Source organism: Lepisma saccharinum, chromosome 1 (genome assembly GCF_977018435.1).
Source record: "Lepisma saccharinum chromosome 1, izLepSacc3.1, whole genome shotgun sequence".
Classification (NCBI taxonomy): domain Eukaryota; kingdom Metazoa; phylum Arthropoda; class Insecta; order Zygentoma; family Lepismatidae; genus Lepisma; species Lepisma saccharinum.
Window position 1 is genome coordinate 213,461,855 of NC_139229.1, and position 23,516 is coordinate 213,485,370.

General features: G+C 35.0%; 1 protein-coding gene across 3 annotated transcripts in view; it reads right to left on the bottom strand.

Annotated features, from left to right (window-relative positions):
* Nucleotides 1-5,074: 5,074 nt before the first annotated feature.
* The window catches only part of sfl (N-deacetylase and N-sulfotransferase sfl), a 491,065-nt gene continuing 472,623 nt past the window's right edge, over nucleotides 5,075-23,516 (bottom strand). For all 3 annotated transcript variants that reach the window (XM_083112039.1, XM_083112033.1, XM_083112023.1), the window contains 7 exons: nucleotides 23,217-23,399; nucleotides 21,190-21,410; nucleotides 18,492-18,618; nucleotides 12,310-12,461; nucleotides 10,402-10,578; nucleotides 8,666-8,786; nucleotides 5,075-7,705 (listed from right to left, as the gene is read on the bottom strand). In XM_083112039.1, the coding sequence (XP_082968165.1) occupies nucleotides 7,595-7,705; nucleotides 8,666-8,786; nucleotides 10,402-10,578; nucleotides 12,310-12,461; nucleotides 18,492-18,618; nucleotides 21,190-21,410; nucleotides 23,217-23,399 (1,092 nt within the window). In that variant the 3' untranslated portion in view covers nucleotides 5,075-7,594. The remainder of the gene's footprint in view (nucleotides 7,706-8,665; nucleotides 8,787-10,401; nucleotides 10,579-12,309; nucleotides 12,462-18,491; nucleotides 18,619-21,189; nucleotides 21,411-23,216; nucleotides 23,400-23,516) is intronic.

Genomic DNA, 23,516 nt, shown 5'->3' on the forward strand with positions numbered 1-23,516 from the left:
CGTACCTGTCTGTATATTCCTTCCAGGGAACGCCATGAAAGAAACTAGCACCTCTGGGGATGACGCCATATTGAATACCTTCCCATAGGGCTGGAACAACGGATACGGCAACAAATTTGCATATCATACAAGTCCTTTAATTCACTTGGCATTATGCAGTAATTAAATATGTTTGCACACTGAATAAGATACACAAAAGCTCACATCCGATAGGCTAGCTGAAAAATGTTCTTCCCGCTGCCGCGAGTCGACATGCATCATGCCGCTGTGTTAGAATATCACGCTCCCAGAATTCCGCGTTCTTGCAAGAAGCTCCCAGTGGGAGTAAAATAAAAACAAATGAGGAGCGGAAAGCAATACTATTTACAATCTTCAACAGTACCCTACACTTGTTTTGAATCTAGTGAACGGTGTTAGACTATCAAAGTGGTAGAGCATCATTTTTATTGGTATATTCTAAATTCTAAACGCCCATATAAAATTCGATAGTAACCTAAAAAAAACATATACATGATTTCTTCAGTGTTGGTGGAAATAACGAAGTTATAATAAGACTGAACTGGATCTCATTCCAGTGTGTTGGTCGTTGGACACTGCACTGATACATACCAATTTTATTAAGCCTTCTTAATTTTATTGGTTGGGGGGGGGGGGGGGGGCACAAAAGCTGTTCAAATTATTACATTGCATGAAAGAGCTACAAAGAGAGTGCTTGTTGCGTGTTGCTAAGGAGCTTTCAGACCCAAGTTACGAGATACATGCTTTAATATATGTCCAAAAATTAAATTTACGAAACTTAATAAATTTATAAAAGCCAAAAGTGGCACAAAAGGCGAAGTAAAATAAATCAAATCACATGAACTTCTTCATGAATTGGACTTCGATGACATAGTAGATGAATTTTCGACGAAAAAGGCAAGAAAAAAGAAAAAGGTGTCTTTAAGTGTTAAGCCTTTGGGAATTTTCTTGAAGAAAGTGTAGTTACTACAGTTTCCAAGTACAGTCTACTGCTCAGTCTCTGTTTCCGTCTGAACCAAGGTCCGGACCCCCTCGAAAGATTTATTAAGTACTAAAATTAAATAATGAAAAGTTTATTCATTTAGCCGTTGTTATATAAATTCCTCTGAACTTATTGTAAGACAAGGATTATATTGGGATCATACGGCTTTGAAGGACGGGAAGGATGTATTTAAGGGGAGGGGGTCCAGGGATCTAGACTCCCCAAAAGACTTACCAAGTACTAAAATTAAGTAATGAAAATTTTAGCATTTGTTGCATAATCGATGTTTCCGAAACTATCAGGAAATTGCAGACATTTGCTTTGCAGTCCCATCTGGTGTGTGAAATTAATTTATTTCCCATCCGTATCCCATTCTATATGCTTGTAATTTACGAGAACAAAATAAGTCTGAAGAAATTTTTACGAATATGTCTCTGCGCATAGCAGATAGAACAGGTAATCTGGTAATTTTACTGAAACAAAAAAGGGGGAGGGGGTTGGACTCATTGACCCCCTTAAATACGCCCACGATATCAAATATTTGCAAATCTCATTACTGTGAATATGGCAGTATATTCGCTGCTGATTCATGATTAGGTTGTAACAACCTAACAACCCGTGCTTGTGCGAGTTTTAGTCATAATGTAACAACGTGAACTTAGGATACTTCCGCTATCAGCACCACAATACCACATGTATCAGGACAAATGGATATACAAACCTGTAGATATCAACCTTGCAACTAGATTTGCAAATGTTTGACATGAAGCTGTGGGTAAACAGCCAGATGAAAAGTGCAAGCCCAATAAAATGTATTGTTGATGATGCTTATATTTGACATATAGGCTGAGACAAAATCCAATATTGCCACTTCATTTTGAATATATTGTTTTTCTACCATTTTTCGTATCCTTGGTTCACTTTCCCCTTACCATGTGATGACTGCTGGTCTTCTGGCTGGTAGGCTGTTTCCTCACATATTCGGTCTACTGGACGCGATCATATCTTCTTTTTACAGATCATAATGTGGTTGGTAGTCTCTCATTTTTCCCAAAATTTAGGAGTTCCTTGCAACACTGCCGTGCACAGTTTCCCCGCAGGAACTGACGTCACAGATGCTATCAAATGTGCGTGGTTGCCATCATTCAGGCGGCAAGACGTGCTTTCTTGAACGACTGTAGCGCTGAAACTACGCACCAAGGAGAAAAATGTTACTGAGAAAAGTTGTTTGTTTTGATGTCCTCTGTACATTTCCGTGGTCCGTGGGTGCCATTAAAATGACACTCTGTATGTATGTATATATATATATATATATATATATATATATATATATATATATATATAAGGAATTATTTTTATTAACCATCCACGACTATCAAAATAAAAGTATTTTTTACATTATTCTTTAACATACCAACTCACGACAATAAAGCTCTTCAATTGAAAATTGCAAGTGACATAAACCAAATTTTGACATTTTTCTGAGTTCCAATATCTTTTCTGTTGTCCATGATAATCTTTTAAAATCCTAGTTTCAAAGCATTTATTTCTTATCTATAATGTTCCCACTAATTTCTAATGTTAAAATCAAATTAAGCATGCAATTTATAGATCAACCACAAGACAGTTTATTACATGGAGATACAGATTATCTAGATTGTAGATTAAATATATCTGCTTAATTTATTTAATTAGTGTCTGAATAATTCAGATATCCAGATAACTAACTGATATATATGAATATATTTCTGCTAACAGCTACGTTTTTTTATCTGCATCGCTATTTTGGGGAGAAACATGCCTCGCTAGCTGCACCACTGGAAAAAAGTGCCTCGTTTGCATCACCCCCGGAACAAATCCTGTGGATATTCATGGCGTAAGAGACACCAAAATGTCATTAATTGCTGTGTAAGATGCAACTTGCAGTGCAAAAACGAGCGATGGATTTTCCACTGCACTGACAAGGGAATAGTGCCAGCAATAAATGGCTCAGTACGTTAACAGCATTGATAATCGTCAGTATATAGGATCTCGCCAGCAAGAAATTATTGTTACTAGAATGATAGAGTTTCTGGAATTACAATTATTTTCGCGATAGTATTTGTTCACAAATTTTAAAATTACAATACGTTTAGAACACTCAGGTTTACACGACAATTTCCTCAATAATTTTATCATATTGCAGAAAGTATGTACGATTTATTGACTTTCCTGCAGAAACGACAATTTTCTTTAGTTTTCAAATTTATCTATTTCTCCTACTTTTGTGTCCCTTTTCTGTAACTTTTGCTAATCATGACATCATCATTATAATCCTTTGCTGTTTCCTGCCTCTGGCTGGGTCGGCATAGAAGTCAAGCCTCTCCATTTTTTCCTGGTCTTCCACCACTCCTCTCTTTCCACGGTGTTCCAATCTTGTCCTCTTCTCTTAACACTCTCCACTATCTGCTCTTTCCACCGACATCTTGTTCTCCTCTTTCACCTTATTCCCACTCCTTGTGCATTGTAAGCTCTTACTGGTAGTCTTTCTGCATCCATCCTCTTCATGTGTCCGAACCATCTCATCTGTGCCTTATCTATTCTGTCCTGAAGCTTCACTACACCCACTGTCTGTCGGATCTCCTCATTCCTTATTCTATCCCTTCTAGTCTTCCCCAATATACTCCTTAAAAATTTTATCTCCACTGCCTGCATTTTTCTTTTATCTCTCTCCGTCATTGTCAAAGTCTGCTCCTTACGTAATTATTGGCACATAGTATGTGTTTCATAGGTACATCCCTGTTCCATATTAATCTTCGAACGCTTTGATATAGTCCACCACCCATTTGTCCTCTTCTGTTTACCTCCTCATCTATTCTTCAACTCTTCTCAATCATGACAATGAGGATGAATGGTTTATTTAAATATTCTATTATATATAGTCGCTTTCTACCACTTTCAGCTAATTGTGAGAACGAGGAAGAATGATGAATGATGAGCAGAGTGGGGAATGGAGGAGCAGTGGAATCTCATCCTCCTAACTTGGCGTCTTTCCTAGTTTTTGTTTTGAGTCCATTTTATGCATAGATAAGCTGATCGAGACTGGATCCTAACCACTATGTGCCTCCGTTGGGTATCAAACCTGGGGCCCTTATGTAGTCAAAGGGCTCCAGGTACTTTTCATCCAAAATGCTGACTTCATATGAGTCTATAAAAATGAAATATTTATTCTCAAGAAAAATATGTTGATGTGAACATAAATATTTAATCCTACCAAAATTTATTTGTGTATAGTTGTAATAATTAATTTGCGTAACACTCTAATTGCAATATTCATATATCAAATTTGAATTGATATGGCACTTGCATAGGTATGGTATTCTTAAAAACTATAGTAAAAATAAGTAACTGAAGTAACACTGCTATCAAAATTATGGAATGACTGGAATCATGATAATTAATAACAGAATCTATTTACCAGTAGTAGGGGATTTTTTAATACCCATATGGTTGTTTTAATTTTTTTATGCAGAAGTACCGCAAAAAGTAGCGAAGTAGCGAGTAGCGAACAGGAGTAGCGTAGCGAGCTACTTTTTGGTAAATGTAGCTGTAGCTGTAGCGAAGCTACTTTTAAAATGTAGCGTTCTGATCACTGGTTCCACTATAGTACAACAGTGTACAGTGGCGTGGCGATTGGGTTCCAAAATCGAAGGAGGGGGGGGGGGGGCAAGCTGCCAAACCTGGAAGGGGACAAAGACAATATTTTTTGCTTTGTAGATAAGATTTAGCATAGTGTGGGGGGAAAAGTGACAAAAAAGGGGGGGGCAGGCCTACCCCTAAACACCGCCACTGACAGTGTATCCAGCATTGAATTCTCCACGTATGAAGCACAACTATCATGTTACTACATACAATTAGCTTTGCCTGACCAGCCCCATTGGGAATGGACTTACAGTTTATGTGAACCACTTTCACTGGGAAGTGAACCCTGGAGGACTTGACTGCAACACAGCAGAGGTCTACTTATCAGCAATTATATTTATCTTCATTACTTATATGAAAATGAGGAAGGGCATGAAATGAGAAAAACAGTCATTTCTGCTTTATGTAAATATTTAATTATACAAGACACATAGTGTCTTAAAACTCACATTTCATCGGCACATAAAAATGTCTTTATTTTCTCACATCCTTACACATTTTTTTTGCAACAGTACATTCATATCAAAAACTGCCTTGTTCTGATGTATCAGGTACAATCTTAAAATAATTTTCTTATCAAGATTTTCCTAACTGTTTTTAAACCAATGCTTTATGTTTTGAACATAATATGGCCAATATGTTGTAACATACCCACATATATAAACACTCGCACATGCACACTCTTAATTACAAACACATACATATCTTTAGGTAAAACATTTCAATCTCATGAGAAACAAAGACATTTTTATTACAACATAATTCTGTACTTCATATGTTTAAAAAGAATTTGTTTAAAGTTGGCATGTAATTCGTTCATGATACAATAAACAAATGCAAGAAAAATATCCTTTTCCTTAAAAACAAAAATGTTCAAATTTCTTCTTATTTGTGAAAAGCAATCAAACCAACTTATTATTAATTATGTAAATGCCTAGCTTATGCAAATACCTCCTTTGCATACATATATTACGAAAGTTTGATTGTAATTACATATGGAATTCTTCAATTATTGTCATGCCCCAAAGTACAACATATTACACTGAACTAACACAAACACACTAGATTCATTCACACATCGTAACACATGGCACTTTAGAAACAAAGCTGCCTCTGAATGCATCCTAAGTCATGTCAAAAACTGTGAATTTATAGCATATTCAAAGGTACATCTTAACTAGGACATGCTTGGTATATTAAAATATTACAGACAACTGCATTGAGTATGGTATTAATAAGCAAACTAGGGCAATTCAATAGATTAATAGCATTACTGCGAGAGTAAACAAAATGGTATGTTATTTTGTAAGATCTCTCAATATGTGTGTGTTAAGAATATATAAATTTTTAAAATAATGAATTCTCTTTATATATGTAAATCTTGCAACTTGCATGGAAAGTAATTTCAAATACCATTTCAGTATTCTTTATAGTTAGGCTGCAGTTTTCAGGGCTCTGTATTGAACAAATTGTGTAAATTATAAAGATAATGAAGTACTAAGGCCAGTTGTGTTTAATACTCAGGTGTTCCATGGTATGTCTGGCTTCTGTCTTCTTTGGTTTCCTGTCAGTGAGATTGAGAAATTAAAGGTTTTGTGGTGTTTCAAGTTGTGGGCCAATGAATAGTTTGCAGGCTTGTAGGTATGTTTAGGATTGCAAGGAAGTGCTTGATACATGCACATGGATTTTTTAAATTAGTATGCACCCAATAATAAAACTTAACTATGCACACTTCAACTGTCCAGCCTTATAAAATGTGCCACTTTATGTGAACACGAGTGTGCATAAAAATGTTCTTGCAAGGGACAATTAAAAGTATAACTCTACCAAGAATTGGATATTTCAAATTCAACCCAAGTGTGCTTAACTATTGATGATCCAACAGTGTTGATATATAAAATAGTCTACTCTCTCTAATATATTCTATGGAGTTTCTATTTTAAAATAGTAACAATAGAAAAATAAAACTTCAACTACATATCATTACAGGTTGAAATCCACTTCAATTAAACTGTTATGACATGAAATGCTTTACATTCAGAGGGAGGGGGTGAGGGAATATTCATTCACATGCCACTGGCAAAACTAAGTAATCATCATTTAAAAAAACATAAATCATTATTTACCTCATTGCGATACCATTATTGTTTAAAACCATTACAATCACTCAATTTTCTTAGATCACTAAAACAAACCAAAAAATATAAAAATAATATTTATCTTCTATAGTAAAATTATCATCTTTACTGGAAATGAAAGAAATCACTGGATTGATATATTTTCTGCTGCACTTATTGATTGGATACTCTAAATCTAAAGCAACACATTGGTCCACATTCATCCTTCTCCCCACCCACCCAATAAAAAAAAATGGCAACACTGATGCTGTATATACATTGATGACACAAAGAATACTGAGGCTAGAGCATACATTGTAAACAGTATTGTCAGTTCTTAAATTATTTTCCTCCACTAGTCAAACTTGTGAACATTTTAAACATTGACGAGGCATTATAGTAAGTTCTTGTAACATTCAACATATTACTGTGGTTGGACCATAACAACGCTACTTGTTTTTAATATATATATACCGCAAGTTTCTGATTTCACAACCAAAGTTAGGGGAATAACATTTATGCACTTTGATCTTTATTGTTATTATTGAATCCTGGTGCCCCTCTATCACATTTCTGGCTGCCTTCCTCCAGAACTAGCCACAATGGAACTAGTCTTCTGCTGCAGGGCTGACTTTTGCATTCTATTGGTGGAGTCTTAAGTTGCCTTCTTGATTAGACTTTCTCATCACAGAACTTCATGTTCTCTTATGGACGTTGAACAGCAGCTGCCACCTACTGCCAGGTTATCAAAACTCAATTTTTGTGTCTCACTGCCTTCCTACAACACACACGGATGTCAAGTTACAACGGTATCACTCAAATCTTCCTTGAGCCATTGAGGAATATGGCGAATACCAAGTCGCTTGAAAAGTTTCACTAATGCAGTGTTGTGGGACAAGTAGTAACGCTAGAAAAAAAATAGCATACCTATGTTGTCATATACAGCTTCAACATATTTGTTTGAAATAGTCTTAAGACATAGTACAGGGTGTATCGTAATAGAGTACACAACTTTAAGAATTTATTTTGACTAAACTACGTGGAATACAACAATGATATTTTTTGTGTATCAATCAGTTACACTTCAAGTGTTAAAGGAGTTTCCTATTCTCTCCTTTAGCTGTTTCACATTCTGCTGTATAGGTGGTACATAAACTTTGCCTTTCACAAATCCCCAAAAGCAGAAGTCCAGGGGTGTAAGGTCTCTTTATAAGACACAGCCTGCTTTTTCTGCAACTGTGAAAATCGTCATTCTCTTTAACACTCCACCAGTGCTTGAATGACGGTGTTTACAAAAGTATTGTGCATTAAAACTTCAAGATTTTCTCACTGTTATACAGCAAACTTCATTGCTGTGTTTCAGATATTTTTTTAATAATAAACCTGATAAGTTGTTTACTCTATTATGATACATGCTGTATAAGCGAACATTCAGTTATGTTATGAGCTGTTTAATGTTGCATGAAATTACAAACAAATAAAAAAAAAACTTTGTTGCTGGTCCATAGTGTTCAAAGTTATTTTAATTACACAAAGCATATTCTATGTGCTCTTTAAACCTTGCATAAACAAAAATAAGACACCATTTGTATTTTTTCATTTTAACTTCATTTGATATCTATATTTCATTGTATTCATCATTAAATAAGGAACAGAAAACATGATGCTAAGGGACAGAACTCAGAAGACATATTTGTACCTTAAATGCCATATAGGAAATACTGAATGAGGGAGAGATATTTACTGAAAGTCCTGTAAAATCAATTTCGATGCTTTACAAATATGTCAAAATTTATGTGGTCTGTTGACAAAAGATTGAAATATTAAAGTCTGTGCACACACTACCACCAGATGAAGCATAGCTTACCTGCAGCAATTTATATGATTTGTCATCCATTGGAGGATACTGTCTGCCTTTACTACGTCCCAAACATTTTGTGTGGTCCCCGTTAACAACTTGGCAGAAAAAGCCCTTTTTTGGATCATACCTGCAGAATATATCATGTGCAAATGTTACAAATAAAAAAGAACAAAATACTACAGAAAATAACCACGCAATTGCAACTAATTGCATGAATTCCTGACACCATGTAAAGGTGGTATATAGGAGGTATTTTGCATAAATTGATAGCGGACAGCAGGGCAAAATGATTCCCCTAAGATTTAGTATACCATATTGTGCATAAAAAAAAAAATCATGATACATTAAGACTTATACCCATATATTTTTGTGTAGATCTTAGTTATTATTGATTTGCAAATTTTTAATTGTGAATAAAACAAGAGTAAATCCATGCAAAATATAATACAAATGACCATTTTGCCTAGATATAAGAGCTAACACCATCCCCTGCTTTCTTACAGAGTTCATTTTAGTTTTTAGTTGTTACTTTTAGGTACATCACACCAATATATACTCGTAGTAATATGTTTCAACAATTGAAACTTTAAGAAGGAGGCTAGCAGGAGAACAGACAGTTTCACACAAATTGCACAATATCACTTACTTATGTAAATAAAGAGGTCATGAAATAATATTTTCTGCTGTTCAGTTTTAAGAAAGGATGCGGAATGAAACTAACTCTCACCAACAGTATTTTAACTTCAACTGAAGTAGTAGCTGATTGACTTTACAGGGTACCTACAATTTTGTAAAAAACAAAATTCTCTGACTTTTCCAGACCACGTCTTTAGGACAAATTAATGTATTTAAACATGTGTTTAAGAAGGTCACAACATTTTAAGGCTTAGAATCCCAATTAACCAAGTTTTTACAATATTCACATCTTAAAAGTAACACCAAGAAGGAAAAACTGCACAGAATTTGACTGTGAACTTTTACATATTACTTGCCACATATTGACTAACTGTAAACAAAGAATTATTTTTCATACAAAAAATCGCAACAAATACAGTATAAATAATGCACAATTATAGTAAAATTTAGTAGTATATGCATTAATACTAATATCAACCAAGCACAACCCAAAAATTGCAACAAGAAAGTAGTTACTGTACTACTTACTGTAGTAGATTTGTACTCCTTTTCCTTGAGTATGTAATATGTAATTTTTACTGTAACTACCAGTAATACTCAATATACAAAAGTAAAGTATAGTTTACCCACAACAAATTTTAAATTCCTTTTGTCCCTTTTTTGTTTATCTAATTAGTGCACAACTACAATTTTTTTTCAGAAATACAATAAATTTCCCTGACTTTTTCAGAAAAAGTAAATTCCCTGAATTTTCCAGACACCCTGAATTAAGCATGATGTTTTCCCCCCATTGGATCATTTTGCCCTGGTCTCTATTAATAATTTTGAATTATTTAAAGTTTAAAAATTGAAATTAAATTTTAAAAAATTTTACGCAAATGAACATATGGGAAATGCCATCAAGGAAAAATTTAAAATTCACAATTTGCCTTTTCTGTTTTCATCGATTCATATTTATCAGTAGTTGAGGTCTTTCATCTGATAAGAGTAAATTGAGGCCATAATTCTTATTTTTCTTGGGAAGAAGTCAATATCAGCTGATCTTGATCAGTGTAAAACCTGCGGTCACACCATTACAATTCAAACAATGTCCTTCCTATACCTACCTAAGGTGAGCTGAATAATCAAACGGAGGCTGAATTTTGAGAAAACGCTGCAGCTCGTTCATAACTTCCACTGGGTTTAACCGCAACTGCTCCCCATCGATTATATGCAGCTGCTGAGGAGGAAAGAAGGACAGCCATCTTTCAAGATGCTGGGAATATTTTCCTGGGTTTAAACATCTGAAATATCAAGAAACAACACCAATAAATAACAAGAAGTTTTATGATTTTGAGTAACACATAAACTGGAGATACTTTCGAGAGGAAAGCAAAATTCATAATCTTTGAGCTTTACACACAAGTAATATGATTCAAGATGCATAGTTTGATGGTACCAATCTGCAAAATTAAGAAAGCAAAAATGCAAATATTAAGATGACAATACTTTGAATAAATGTAAATATTCTTATGGTTTCCACTTATACCAAGAAATTAACATTGTAGTAATTTAAAAATTTTCAGAATATAGTGAAATCTTAATTATACATTTTATGGAGGACAGAAGGAAAAAATGCATAACTGAGAAAAACGTATTGTTGAAAGACCATTAAAATGGTAAAATTAGTAAAACACAGAAAGAAAAATAGTACTATATACCATATTTGCAGTGGCCGCGGTGGCTCAGTCGGTAACATGTCTGACTACCATGCTCAAGGTCCTGGGTTCGATCCCCGGCCGGTTCAAATCCGGGAACTTTTCTAACGTTGGAAGCGGCTCCGGCGCCCACCCAGCATCGAATAACATGGGTACCTGGGAGAAACCCTGGGGGGTAAAGGCGGTCAGGGGCGTGATGCTGATTACATCACCCCCACTCATGACCGGATCAAGAAAGTGTGGGGCGTTACCCCCACACCCCCTATATGCCTTCATGGCATGGTGCTAAGCACAGGGGAACACTTTACCTTTTTACCATATTTGCAAATGCATAACACTCAAACACCCTGCTTTTGATGAGGAAAAGCAACAAAAAAATTACATCTCGGCTATTAAGTACAGCACAATTTAAGTTCAAGAAAAGTTTTCATTAGTTGTAGGTCATAATGCTGTCGCTATGTCCATCAAGAAAGAAACAAAAGCCTTTTTTACAATGAGGCACCAATTCATGCAAGTAACCCCCACTCCCCTTAACTATGTTTAGCATTCCAAATCTTTCACTTCCGTATCCACCATGTTTATTCTGTAGTAGAAGAAAACAAGATCAAGATGGGAAAGAGGGCGAGGTGTACTGCTGCTTTCAAATTGCAAGCTCTGTGTTACACTCAGGAAAACAGCAACAGGATGGTAAGGGAAATATAAGAGAATGGCGATTTGCAGTGCTAGGGAAGTTATTTTCCATTATTTCTCATGCAACGAATACATATGATATGGCTCCCATGCATTCTCGGTCACTGCTTCGCAAAGCAAAACATTCCGATAGAAGGTGAAAAATCATGAGAAACAGCAATTTCACTTTTATACATTTTTTTAAAGATTATTAATTAATTATTTATAAATAATATTATCCATAAAGAAATCCAACCTGGTTGCCTAACCTAACACACACACACACACACACACACACACACACACACAAGTATATGAAAAATAAGGTAGAAACATATGACAGCAAATGTTTTACACTGTGGAAGCAATTTTAAATGAAGTTATTAATAAAGTTTTCCTGCAAACATTGAAAAACCAGTGAGCATAATTTGTATTTATGCCTGTTGGTAATACATTTAATATGCAGTGAACAATTATCGCTGGCATCTGTTCGAGATCGCTGCCATCCCTTAGTGACAAGTTTCTAACACAGAAACGATTTTTCAGGATTATTTTCCATTATTTCTTGGGAGGTGCACACTCAATTACTGCCAGAATGGCACTGATTTGATTGGTGATGCAAAACATAAATCATGAATTATTATTTACCTGTTGCGCAGTTCTCTTAGTGCTTTTGGTGCAGTATCACCTGCTGTGATGACATCATAGAATGAGTAATTCAGGGCTACATGATCATTATGTGAACGCATATGCTGATACCAACTGTATGCTCTTCGGGCAGGAGAGATCAAAATAGTCACCTGAAATGGAGAACAGAATGGCTATAAAATTACTACATAGTTTGCTAATAAAGTAAATAATAGTTATCAGATTACTATAATTCCATCAATAGTATTACAATTATTAAATCTTAGATAAACAGATGGCATAGATACACTCACTGGTAAAAGGTAATTTTTCTTAATTTGATATGTGCATTTTCTTCAATGATTGACTTTCCAATGACATTAGTCAACATCAAGTTGTGTTGATCTAAACTTCTTGGGATTAGTGTTGGGATATATATTATATTCACAGTAATTGTAATTAACATGATACACTGTTCTTTGAAAGTTTCGTTAGTCCAGTATTTACATTGAAAATAGGTTCAAAACCACAAATATTCTTTCACGTTTTTAAATCATAAATTTAATTCTACTTTTGATTTTTTTAACTTTTACTCATATTGCAAAATCAAATTCCCAGTCTCTTTCAGATTTTTCCAGGTACTTTTAAAAACTATCCAGACCTATAAATACGGAGAAACTAGTACTCACTTTTATCCACGAAGCGGTTTTTCTTTCTCGATTAATTTCAGTGGCCACTGCCACCATCCTCGTTGGAACTTGCTGTACTGTTGCTTGGCGTGCGTCTTTTGTTTGTAGTTTTCTGGCTGCCATTAGGTGCGCTGTTGTTAACTATGTGTCTGAGTCTGTGTCGTCTGCTATTTCCAGGCGATAACAGTACCACAACAGTTTTCGTCGGAAATAGCAGACAACAGCACACCTAATGGCAGCCAGAGAACTACAAACAAAAGACGCACGCCAAGCAACAGTACAGCAAGTTCCAACAAGGGTGGTGGCAGTGGCCACTGAAATTAATCGAAAAAGAAAAAACAACTTCGCGGATTAAAGTGAGTCCTAGTTTCTCCGTATTTATCTACTACCACATCTCTCTTTTCCCAATTATGAATATCCAGACCTGATGGATTAGTGCATTACAATGATGTAACATTCTAATATGTTACATATAACATCATCAACTTTGCATGCTTATCAAATGAATCAAGTGTATTCAACATTCCTGACAATAAATTACTAAAAATGAAATAAAAGAACAATCTTAGATGAAAGATTCCCCCCTCAAAAAAAACCCTGGGGACAAAAGTGAAGTGTGTAGGAACCCCCCCCCCCATCTTAAGAAAGCATGAAAACCTAATTCAAAGATAAAGTGGCAGTAAGTACTTCCAAGTGGAGGGGGGAGGGGGGAATAATAAACTAAACTCTTTAAAGTTTATCAAATGCATATCATTTGTGGTACAGAGTGCGATTCAAAAGACTTGAATCATAATTCATGTTTCAAAATGCACTACTTTCATGTAATGAAATAACTAATTTGTTTTTTGATAGGCATACTTTGAGCCAGTGCAAAAGTTTTATGTATGAAAAATATTTCAGTGAGACGCTGTTTAGTGTTTGTGTCGTAGAATTCACTAAAAGACTTTAGTATTCTTGCTATAAAAAGAATAACTCTATATTTGAACCAAATCTTGAATTTTATTCTAAATCCTCTCTTGTATGGACTAGGACTGAGCCAATACCACCACCATTTGCCGATACCAACACTCTTGACAGATTCCAACCAAAAGTGATACCAATACTTGTATGATTCCAGTTTAAAATAACAAAGACTAGTTACAGTGTCATAAAACTCATCACATCACATTCTATTAATGACATTAAATAACTTCCAAATTATTCATATGTAGCATTGCAGCAATTTAAAATGTCTTGTGAAATGTTGCAAGCCTTTTTAAAGTGTTGCAGTTACACCGATTATTGTAAGTGTCCCTACCTGGAGGGAGGAAAACGATGTAAAAATATATTAAAATACAGATATATATTTAATGCTCATTTGACCAGCTGTTCATTATTCTCTGTCATTTGCAATAAAAACAAGTCACTGCAGTGTCGCCATAGCTAGCAGTCGCACAGAAGGGTAGAGCACAAGAAGAAAATCAACAACCCTCCTTCCCTCAGCAACATTCATCCCATGGTGGTTAAAAAAAAAATCCTCCCCTGTGCTTAGCACCACGCCATGAAGGCGTATAGGGTGTGTGTGTGTAGGGGGGGGGGGTAACGCTCCACACTTTTTTGATCCGGTCGTGGTTGGGGGTGATGTGATCAGCAGCATGCTCCTGACTGCCTTTACCCCCCAGGGTTTCCACCAGGTACCCATGGAATTCGATGCTGGGTGGGTGCCGGGGCCGCTTCCAACATTAGAAAAGTTCCTGGATTTGAACCAGCACCTTTAGCATTGTAGTCAGACACGTTACCTACTGAGCCACCATGGCCACTAGAATTGGCAATGAATGGTTTCTTTTATTTACACATAAGAGTTGACCACCAGGCAGTTACATGCCTTCAATGTCACGTTTCAGTGCATCACTTTCACTTTTGGCTTGTCTTTGATTTTGTCTTCTGCTTCCCAGGAAGGTCGAACGAACCTTTGAAAAGGATAAAACTTGACAAATGAGTTGTTTCTCTTGGCCACTCAAGTACGGTTACCAGATCGCTATAATGGAAATATAGGACATAATGTCCCAAAATGTAGGACTTTAAGACAAAAAATGTAGGACAAAAAACATTCACAATAAATAATACACGTTTCCAGAACATGTTAGAAAGTAATTTGAAATTTACACTTTTCAGCTTTTAAAAAATGTGATTTCTTAATACAAAATTTCCAAACTTGTAATCAATACAATACAATACACTTCTTACTACTTGTTATAACTGATACTTCTCAGAGGAGCCAATTTTTATCAAAATGTCAGGTTTAGTCAAAATGTATCTATGAGAGACTGAACAGTCAAACTCTTTGAAATTATATTGAACCCCAGTACCAACCTTTTTACAGACTTTTAGAAAAAAAATATTTCTCTCATACTCGTTTGTGCTGATGGTAATGAAATTACTTTCTCATTATGACCTGGAATGGCAAACAAATATTCAGCAACTACCTTAACTTGAAATGATTCCAGAAGTTTCATCTAGGGTAGTTTTTAGTTTTATAACTTTGTTCTCTATATACCCCATGCTTTACAATCAAAATATTGAATGAGAATGGGAAACACCTTGTTCCAACAGGTGTTCCAGCAGGCACTGAACATTGACATCATCAGAATGTGGTCCCAAAACTTTGTTCTAGCAGAAACCTTCATTTTCTTTTTGGGCAATGACTGAATCAAAATAAATTTCGCTATTGAGTTTGAGAGTGCAGTCCATAGACTTGTAACTTGCACGATTTATCTTTGTTCAACTGAAACATGTATTTGCCTAATTAATATTATGTGATGCTCAAAATGTAGGACATTAATAATATATTTCAAATTACTTCCAGACGTTGGACAAGGCTATAAGTAGGACATGTCCGGGAAAAACTGGATGTCTGGTAACCCTATGCTCTAGCCACTCAAAATCTTTGGTACTGGATGGTATTGGTGAAGAAAATTCAACCGATACTTACAGTACCAATGCATTAGTATTGGTATCAGCTCAGCCCTAGTAAGGACATGTTGCTGAATTTAAATACACATGTAATCCATGGCCAAAGATAAAGACATGTCTTATACAATAGAGTGTGGCGTATATTGCATTTTTAATACGTTTTATACTAGAGTACTGCATTGGACCACTTTCGCTTGCTCAAACTCAATTGAATCTCCCACGCTCAAGTGTGATTCATTTGAATATATAGAATATCAAATATCATATAAAATTTCAATGTGACAATAATCGTACAAATATACATGTAAAATTCATGCTGGTAGTTTCAGTCCATAATCATCTATTCATTTTCATATATTGCTATGTATTGGTAAGATAGACTAAATTCAATTTAACATAGAGATGATGACTATGTTCTCTTTACTTTAAATTTCACTGTGTCTTTCACTTCACGGAAGCATATTTGAAGGGCTACAACCACAGACAAATTACAGTTACATGTGTACTACTGGGCTTCGAGTGTATACCTATAGTTTGCCTGTTCGAGCGTTATTCGCTCAAGTGAAGACAATGTCGATTCAGTAAAGCCACCTGGCATCATCCTTGCAAACTATTAGACAATCAAGCAAAAAAGCCTCAAAGCCTCGATGCAGCACTTCATTCTATACATTAGATTGATTGAATTGGTGTTTTAAGTCCACTTTATGCACAGTAAGGCTAATTGGGACTGGACCTACAGTTTAAAGTGGGATCCGAACCACTATGTGCCTCCACTGGGTATCGAACCCGGTTATACATTAGAAGCTTAATGACTTCAACATGTTTATATTTACAAAACTTTATGAGTTCTATCATTTGAGAAGGTTTGTAATATATTAAGTTAAACATTCACTTCTACATAATTCACAAATGTCATTGCAGACATACATCATTAGTGACATCATACAATTTTGTTTAATAATATATCAGGTACATTAAAAAAGAAACCAAACTTCCAGAATAACTGTCAATGTATAGATACTTGCTATTCTGCTACTGTAGTGAAATTCTTTAGATATTCACATCGCTCTATGCTGTTTAATTTTTGGTCTGCAAACAAAAATTTTCCTGATTTTATATTTTCTCACATTTTAAGTTCTCTCACCTGGGTTTCTTGAAAAATGTAAAACTGAGGTTGCACTCTATATATATGATTTTCCAATAGAAGCTACAGGATGTTTTCTGGTTGCATGTTTTTAATTGATTGTTTTAATTAGTTTCTTTTGCTTTTCTGCCTCTTTTGGCTCATAAAAAGATGAGGATGAGATTCAATATTCTTCTCAAATATTTACAGGAGAATTAATCAACTTTCCATGATTTACATAACTCACAGGATAATTAAGACCTCAGAAAGAGTCACGTCAGTAAATAAACCCTAAATTTCATGTTTTAACAGTTTATTGCACATTTTGCAGTTCATTTTGCATTATTTCGTGACAAAACATTGTAGCAAAATGCATCTCACACCTTTCAAAAACATGAAAAATTAACACTACAATGTGTTATTTCACATTTCTTGTTTTCGTCAAAAACGAAATATGCATGCCCCTAGTCATGAGCAACGTAATCTTGGATCACAGCACAGTGGAACAACATCTACATAGTGTGAAAACTTATTATGGTCATTTGTATGATGTGAAAACCCATTTTGCCAAGCATGTGTGATTATACACAAAAGGTATACTGTACACCAACAATCTGCCAATCAAAAATGAGTTCGACAAAGAAATTTACCATGTCATTGGCAAGACTGAGCTGCACTTATATGAAAATTACTTCATAAATGTAGACAAAATGCACCAAAGGAACCATGATGGCCATTTTGTCTGATACTGTATTTCATATCTAACCGTAATTGATCATATTGATTTTTTACCCCTAAATTACAACTGGTGGCTCCTTGGAAAATGCTACATGTTTTTAATTTCATGAACGTTATTATTGTAGAGTTGTTAACAGTTTTGTGTAAACAGTTGTAAACAGAAGAGGACAAATGGGTGGTGGACTCTATCAAAGCATTCGAAGATTAATATGGAACAGGGATGTACCTATGAAATGCAAGAAACACATACTATGTGACAATAATTACGTATGGAGCAGAGACTTGGACAATCACACAGAGAGAGACAAAAGAAAGATGCAGGCAGTGGAGATGAAACTTTTAAGGAGTATATTGGGGAAGACTAGAAGGGATAGGAGGAAATCCGATAAACAGTTGGGGTGGTGAAGCTTCAGGACAGGATAGATCAGGCACAGAAGAGATGGTTTGGACACATGAAGAGGATGGATGCAGAAAGACCACCAGTAAGAGCTTACCATGCAAAACGAATGGGAATAAGGGCAAGGGGGAGACTAAGATGTAGGTGGAAAGAGCAGATAGTGGTGGAAGATCAGGAAAAAATGGAGAGGCTTGACTTCTATGTTCACCAAGCCAGAGGCAGGAAACAGCAAAGGATGATGATGATGATATTGTTGTAGAAAACATTAGGCAGCAAGATGTAATATATATCAACATAAACTTACTAGTTTTGCATGGGGAAGCAATGCATGTACCCGCTTTGGAACTTGGTCTCCATCAAAATATGTTGCACTCTTTTCAAATAGATACCGAGCTGTGAAATTCTTTGGCACTGGGAAAAAGCTCATGTACCTGAAAATAAAAAAAAAATACATAGTACACAAATTTTCTGCACTTTAACATACATGTTGTGTGACCAAGGAAAGGGCAAGATAATCATGCATCTTGTAGAAACTTCAGCAAAAAATGTAAGATTAGCCAGGACTTGAACCTGGGTCTCTGGCATGCTGTCTCTTTGCTCTACCAATGGACGTGTGTGGGCCAAATCGTAAGGCAATCTTTCCACCTGTTTGGAAAATGCTGAGCTTGCAACTAGCTGCACAATGGCAAATGCTGAATGTGAGAACAGTTACATGGATTCCTCTTAATATTAATTTTATATATTTATAAACAAAGTTAAATTTCCCACTGGTTTGTAAAACAATATTCTTGGTACCCACTGGTTTGTAAAAGAATATTCTTGATATCAATATGTCGTAAACTTTGGCTAACATTTGGCACACACAGGAGATATACTATGTAAAAATTTCAGCGAAAAATACAGGCTCAATACAGGTTTCTTTCATACCGTGCCATTGCTCCAACTAAGGATTTGAGCTGGCCTAGGTTCGCCTGATTTTTCGCTGATGCTGTTTTACCTGTGTGGAATTATCTCTGACAAGTGCCACTGCAATGGGATATGTTGCCTTTGGAATTTCTACATAGTCTGTGTGTGCCAAATATTAATGAATTTACATCTCTACACTGGGAGGAACCAGGCAACATCGACATATAAAGTGTTTCAAAGACAACCGATCCCGTTACGGTAGAGCTGTCAGAGAGGATTCCACACAGATAAGAGAGTGGCAGCTAAAAATGTGAACCCAGGCTGGCTAGGCAGCTCAGTTGGTAGAGAAATGGCATGCCCTGGGTTCAAGACCTGGTTGAGCCTGCATTTTTCGCTGAAATTTCTATATAGTAAACTTTGACTTTCACAGAAGCTTGCATCAGTAGAAATGGATGAAAAAATGGAGTTAGCCTTCAGTGATCATGCATTTTCAAAATTCAGAAATAACAAATATTTTGTTACAATAACACTTAATATAAACACTCGCATAATGTCTTCTTACACCATATGCTGAAGATGATATATTTTCCCTACCTGTGGAAAACAGGTCCATAAGCCCCAAAAGATAAAACACAGCACACATTTTTTTCAAAAACAGATGTTTAGTAGTGTGCTCCTGCTTCCGCCACCTCCCTACCTGTATTTATATCCTCCCTTTTTACCTTGACAATGTCATAGTGTGCTAAATTTAATTTTATGAACCTGGTGTTACACAGGTAAATAAAATACATGATGTGCAGAAAAATCACTCTAAAACAAGTTGGCAACTAATTCAGAAGCATTGTTTGATAACTGGATTGCACTATTTGTGTACATTGACAGAAGGGTATTTGACGCAAGTGGCCAAGTTTGATCCAAAGAAATACCAAAAGAAATAAACCAGATAAAAGCAGAGAAGGAACACAATGCAACATCTTGTCGTAATGTAGTGTCATTTTCTTTTCCAAGATATTAACCTTTGTTATGCTTAGATCATGGTTTAAATTCCAACAAAATAGTTCTTTCTCTCACCAAACATCATAATAGGGATGGAGCAGATTAATTCTTGTTCAACAAGTACAGGCCAATATGGGCATTGGAACATCAGTTTATCAATTACATTCCCAATAATATGAATTAATGAATTTCTCATGTGCCTGGGTTTTATAAAGCAAATGTCTAAATACATATCACATACATTATTTAAGGGATGAAAGAATAATTCAGGTTCTTCAGGGAAGATTTGTAATTTTATATTGTATCAGTTAAATACTGGTTCTCTGTATTGTTAAATTTACCATTACTACTCTATTGGTATTGGCAAAAATTTCATATCAGCCTATTCCTTAAAAAAGGATATGCCTTTTTCCCTAAAAAAATTAATTCAATTTGTTATATTGCCAGCATCTGGAATCAAAGTGCATTGTATAGTAACTTTCTCTTTTACATAATTTGTGTTAGACAGCTAAAAGTCCAAGGCACATAGGGTTCCATGCATGTTCAACCTCGGCCATACCGGAAGGAAACATGGATGTCCAGAAGGGGAAGGGGCAAGGTGGGGCAATGCCCCCCCTGGAAAATTAATGTCCACATAAAAATTATATATTTCACACATAATTTCATTTCAGTCACATTAATTTATGTTAGTTATTATAAATTCGTTGAAGAAACATGATAATTTCAGACTGAAAAAGTGTTTTTTGAGGGGGCATCAAACGTCCATGGAAGGAAGCAAATGACCAGCACCTTTACAATCCAGGGTCACCCATTCAGGAACTTTAACAAAAATATTCCTACTGGAGGTAAATCACCTAAGTACAATTAAATGAGACAATTTTATAAGACTTGTGCAAATCTGTAAAAATCACACAATTTGGAATATAAAGAACCAATAACATATATACAGTATGTTCAAAATATGTTTTCCTGCATATGACATAACAGTGTATCCAGAACCTTTATATCTACACAACAAGTAATACTTCTTCATTTTCTTAAAACACATACACACACACACTACAATCAACAGATGCAAAATTAACATCTAAATCACTTACCAGTCAAGACCTCGATAATAATTTTTACCATTGAAGAACTGGATTTCCTCAAAAGTATCTGGACTTGGAAAATTACTGCTGATATCCGGATGCATAGATAAAAATGTATACAATGCCGTGGTTCCTGTTTTCTGTGGTCCTATTACTAAAAAACGAGGAAGCTGCTCACATGTTTTGTTACGAGACCATATCTTTTTATGGCGAATATCATCGCATGGATTCTATATAGAAAGAAAAGAGTAAATAGCAGGTTTAGACATCACATTGAGCAGTTCACATTGTTTCTTTGCATAATTATAAACAATAAATCTACAAAATAAAATTACATGACATAAAATTACACTTCTTCATTGAGAGCTATGTAGTGTTCCTACACTTCAAAAGTTGAGCAGCCCTAAGTTTGATTCATAACAACATGCAACACTGGGTTACTTTTGCATTATAAAGACAGCCATTGAAATAATTTTTTAAAGTTATTTTCTTTATACAGTGAAACCTCAATTTTACATCCTGAATTTTACATTTTCTCACTTTAAACATTCAATACTCATTTCCAATAGAGCAAAATATAATAAATTTTCCCAATTTTAAGTTTTTTTCATTTTGGTTCACTTAAAAATGTAATTTCGAGTTTCCACTGTGGAGAAGAGAAAAATCAATTAGTATCATTGCCGTGAGTGTAAGTTTTTTCCAAAAATATACAAACTGACAAGAAAATACACTACAAATATTATTATTAGGGCTCGGGAAGTTGATGAAAAATCATATTTTTTCCTGAGCCTTCAAAATAATGCTAACCCTGATATCAGTCCATTTCACATAATTTACAACATTTTATTTTTTTTGCATTTTTGGCTTTTACATCATTTTTCAGTACTTTTTGCCATCTTTATTGCATTTTGCTTCATTTTTTTTATTTATTTTTCTTCTCCGCTGTTGTTTCATGAATTTTAAATGCACTTGCTAGCATAATTTATGTTATTTAAATTTCCTGATATGGTATTTTTACCAAGTTCGCCATACGGTCAATGGAAATGTACAATATTATTTTTAACTGAAAGTTTGGCAAGGGATTAAATAATTAGTTGTGGTCAGTGGCGGAGATTGGGTTCCATAACCTGAGGGGGGGGGGTTGAAACAGTATATTTCCCTTTGTATATAAGTTTTTATATAAGTTTTAGCATAGTGCGGGGGCAAAAGTGGCAGAAATTTGGGGATGCAACTGCCCCCCGCCCACTCCCTAATCGGCACCACTGGTTGTGGTACATTTATTTTCCCTCCAGCACTTAAAATACTTTGTGTAAAGCCTACTTTGATGTTCCCTTGCTGGGCACTATAATCACTATAATCTTGGGTTTTAGTTGCAAATAATAAAAAAAACAAAAAAAACAAAAACAGATGTATGCGAAACACAACTGTATTTTCAGATGCCGTATCATGCAAGGCCCACTCTGGAAGGAGATGAATGACTTATATACAAAAACCTTGAAGTAAAAATAAAGAAAACTACATTAGCACTTAATTGCTTTTCCCCCCCTTTGCTTCAGTAGTTTAAAACGCCAAGCAACTAACAACTCTGTTGTAATTTATATAAAAAAATCAAATTTTAAAAATAATAATTTTAAGAGTGAAAATTATTTATTTTTAGGTACTTATTTTCAAAATATTAGGTCACTTTTTTAATAATTTTAAGGTCATCAACTTCTAAGCCATAATTATTATTGTCGCCTAATTTAAAATTCGGTTTGTTTGTACCTTGTGGTCCTGCATTTTCCACCAACAGAATGTTGGTAAAGCAACTGGTTTACATGGAATTATATGGCCAACGCATGAAAAAATGCTATTTTATTACCACAAAAATCAAGGAAAAGTAATCTGTGTTTCAATTTCTGACTTATTAAATAAATAAATTTATGAAGTCACAAAATTTACTTTCATGATCTTTTTTCTACTAAAGAAGTTAGTGCAACAATGAAATGTCAGTTCAGATCAATACACCCATGCATGAACAATATGTGAATACTTACACCCCAAATTGGATCCTCCTCCTCTGGGTAAAGCTGGAAATACCTTTCGCCAAGCTGAAGAGGTGGCACGGTTACAATTTGAAGATTGGTCCAACACTGAAGAAATTTTATAACAGATTCAAAGGTATATAAAGCCAGACGATCATTCCCATAATTCGACATATGGGTCATAAATATGTTTATCTGAAAATAAAAAGAGTTTTTCAAATACATGGTAACATAAAGCAACTTAACTACAAAATATGACCTCGGGGGAAGGACAGAAATATATACACATAAAAAGAGAAATGTTTCACACTG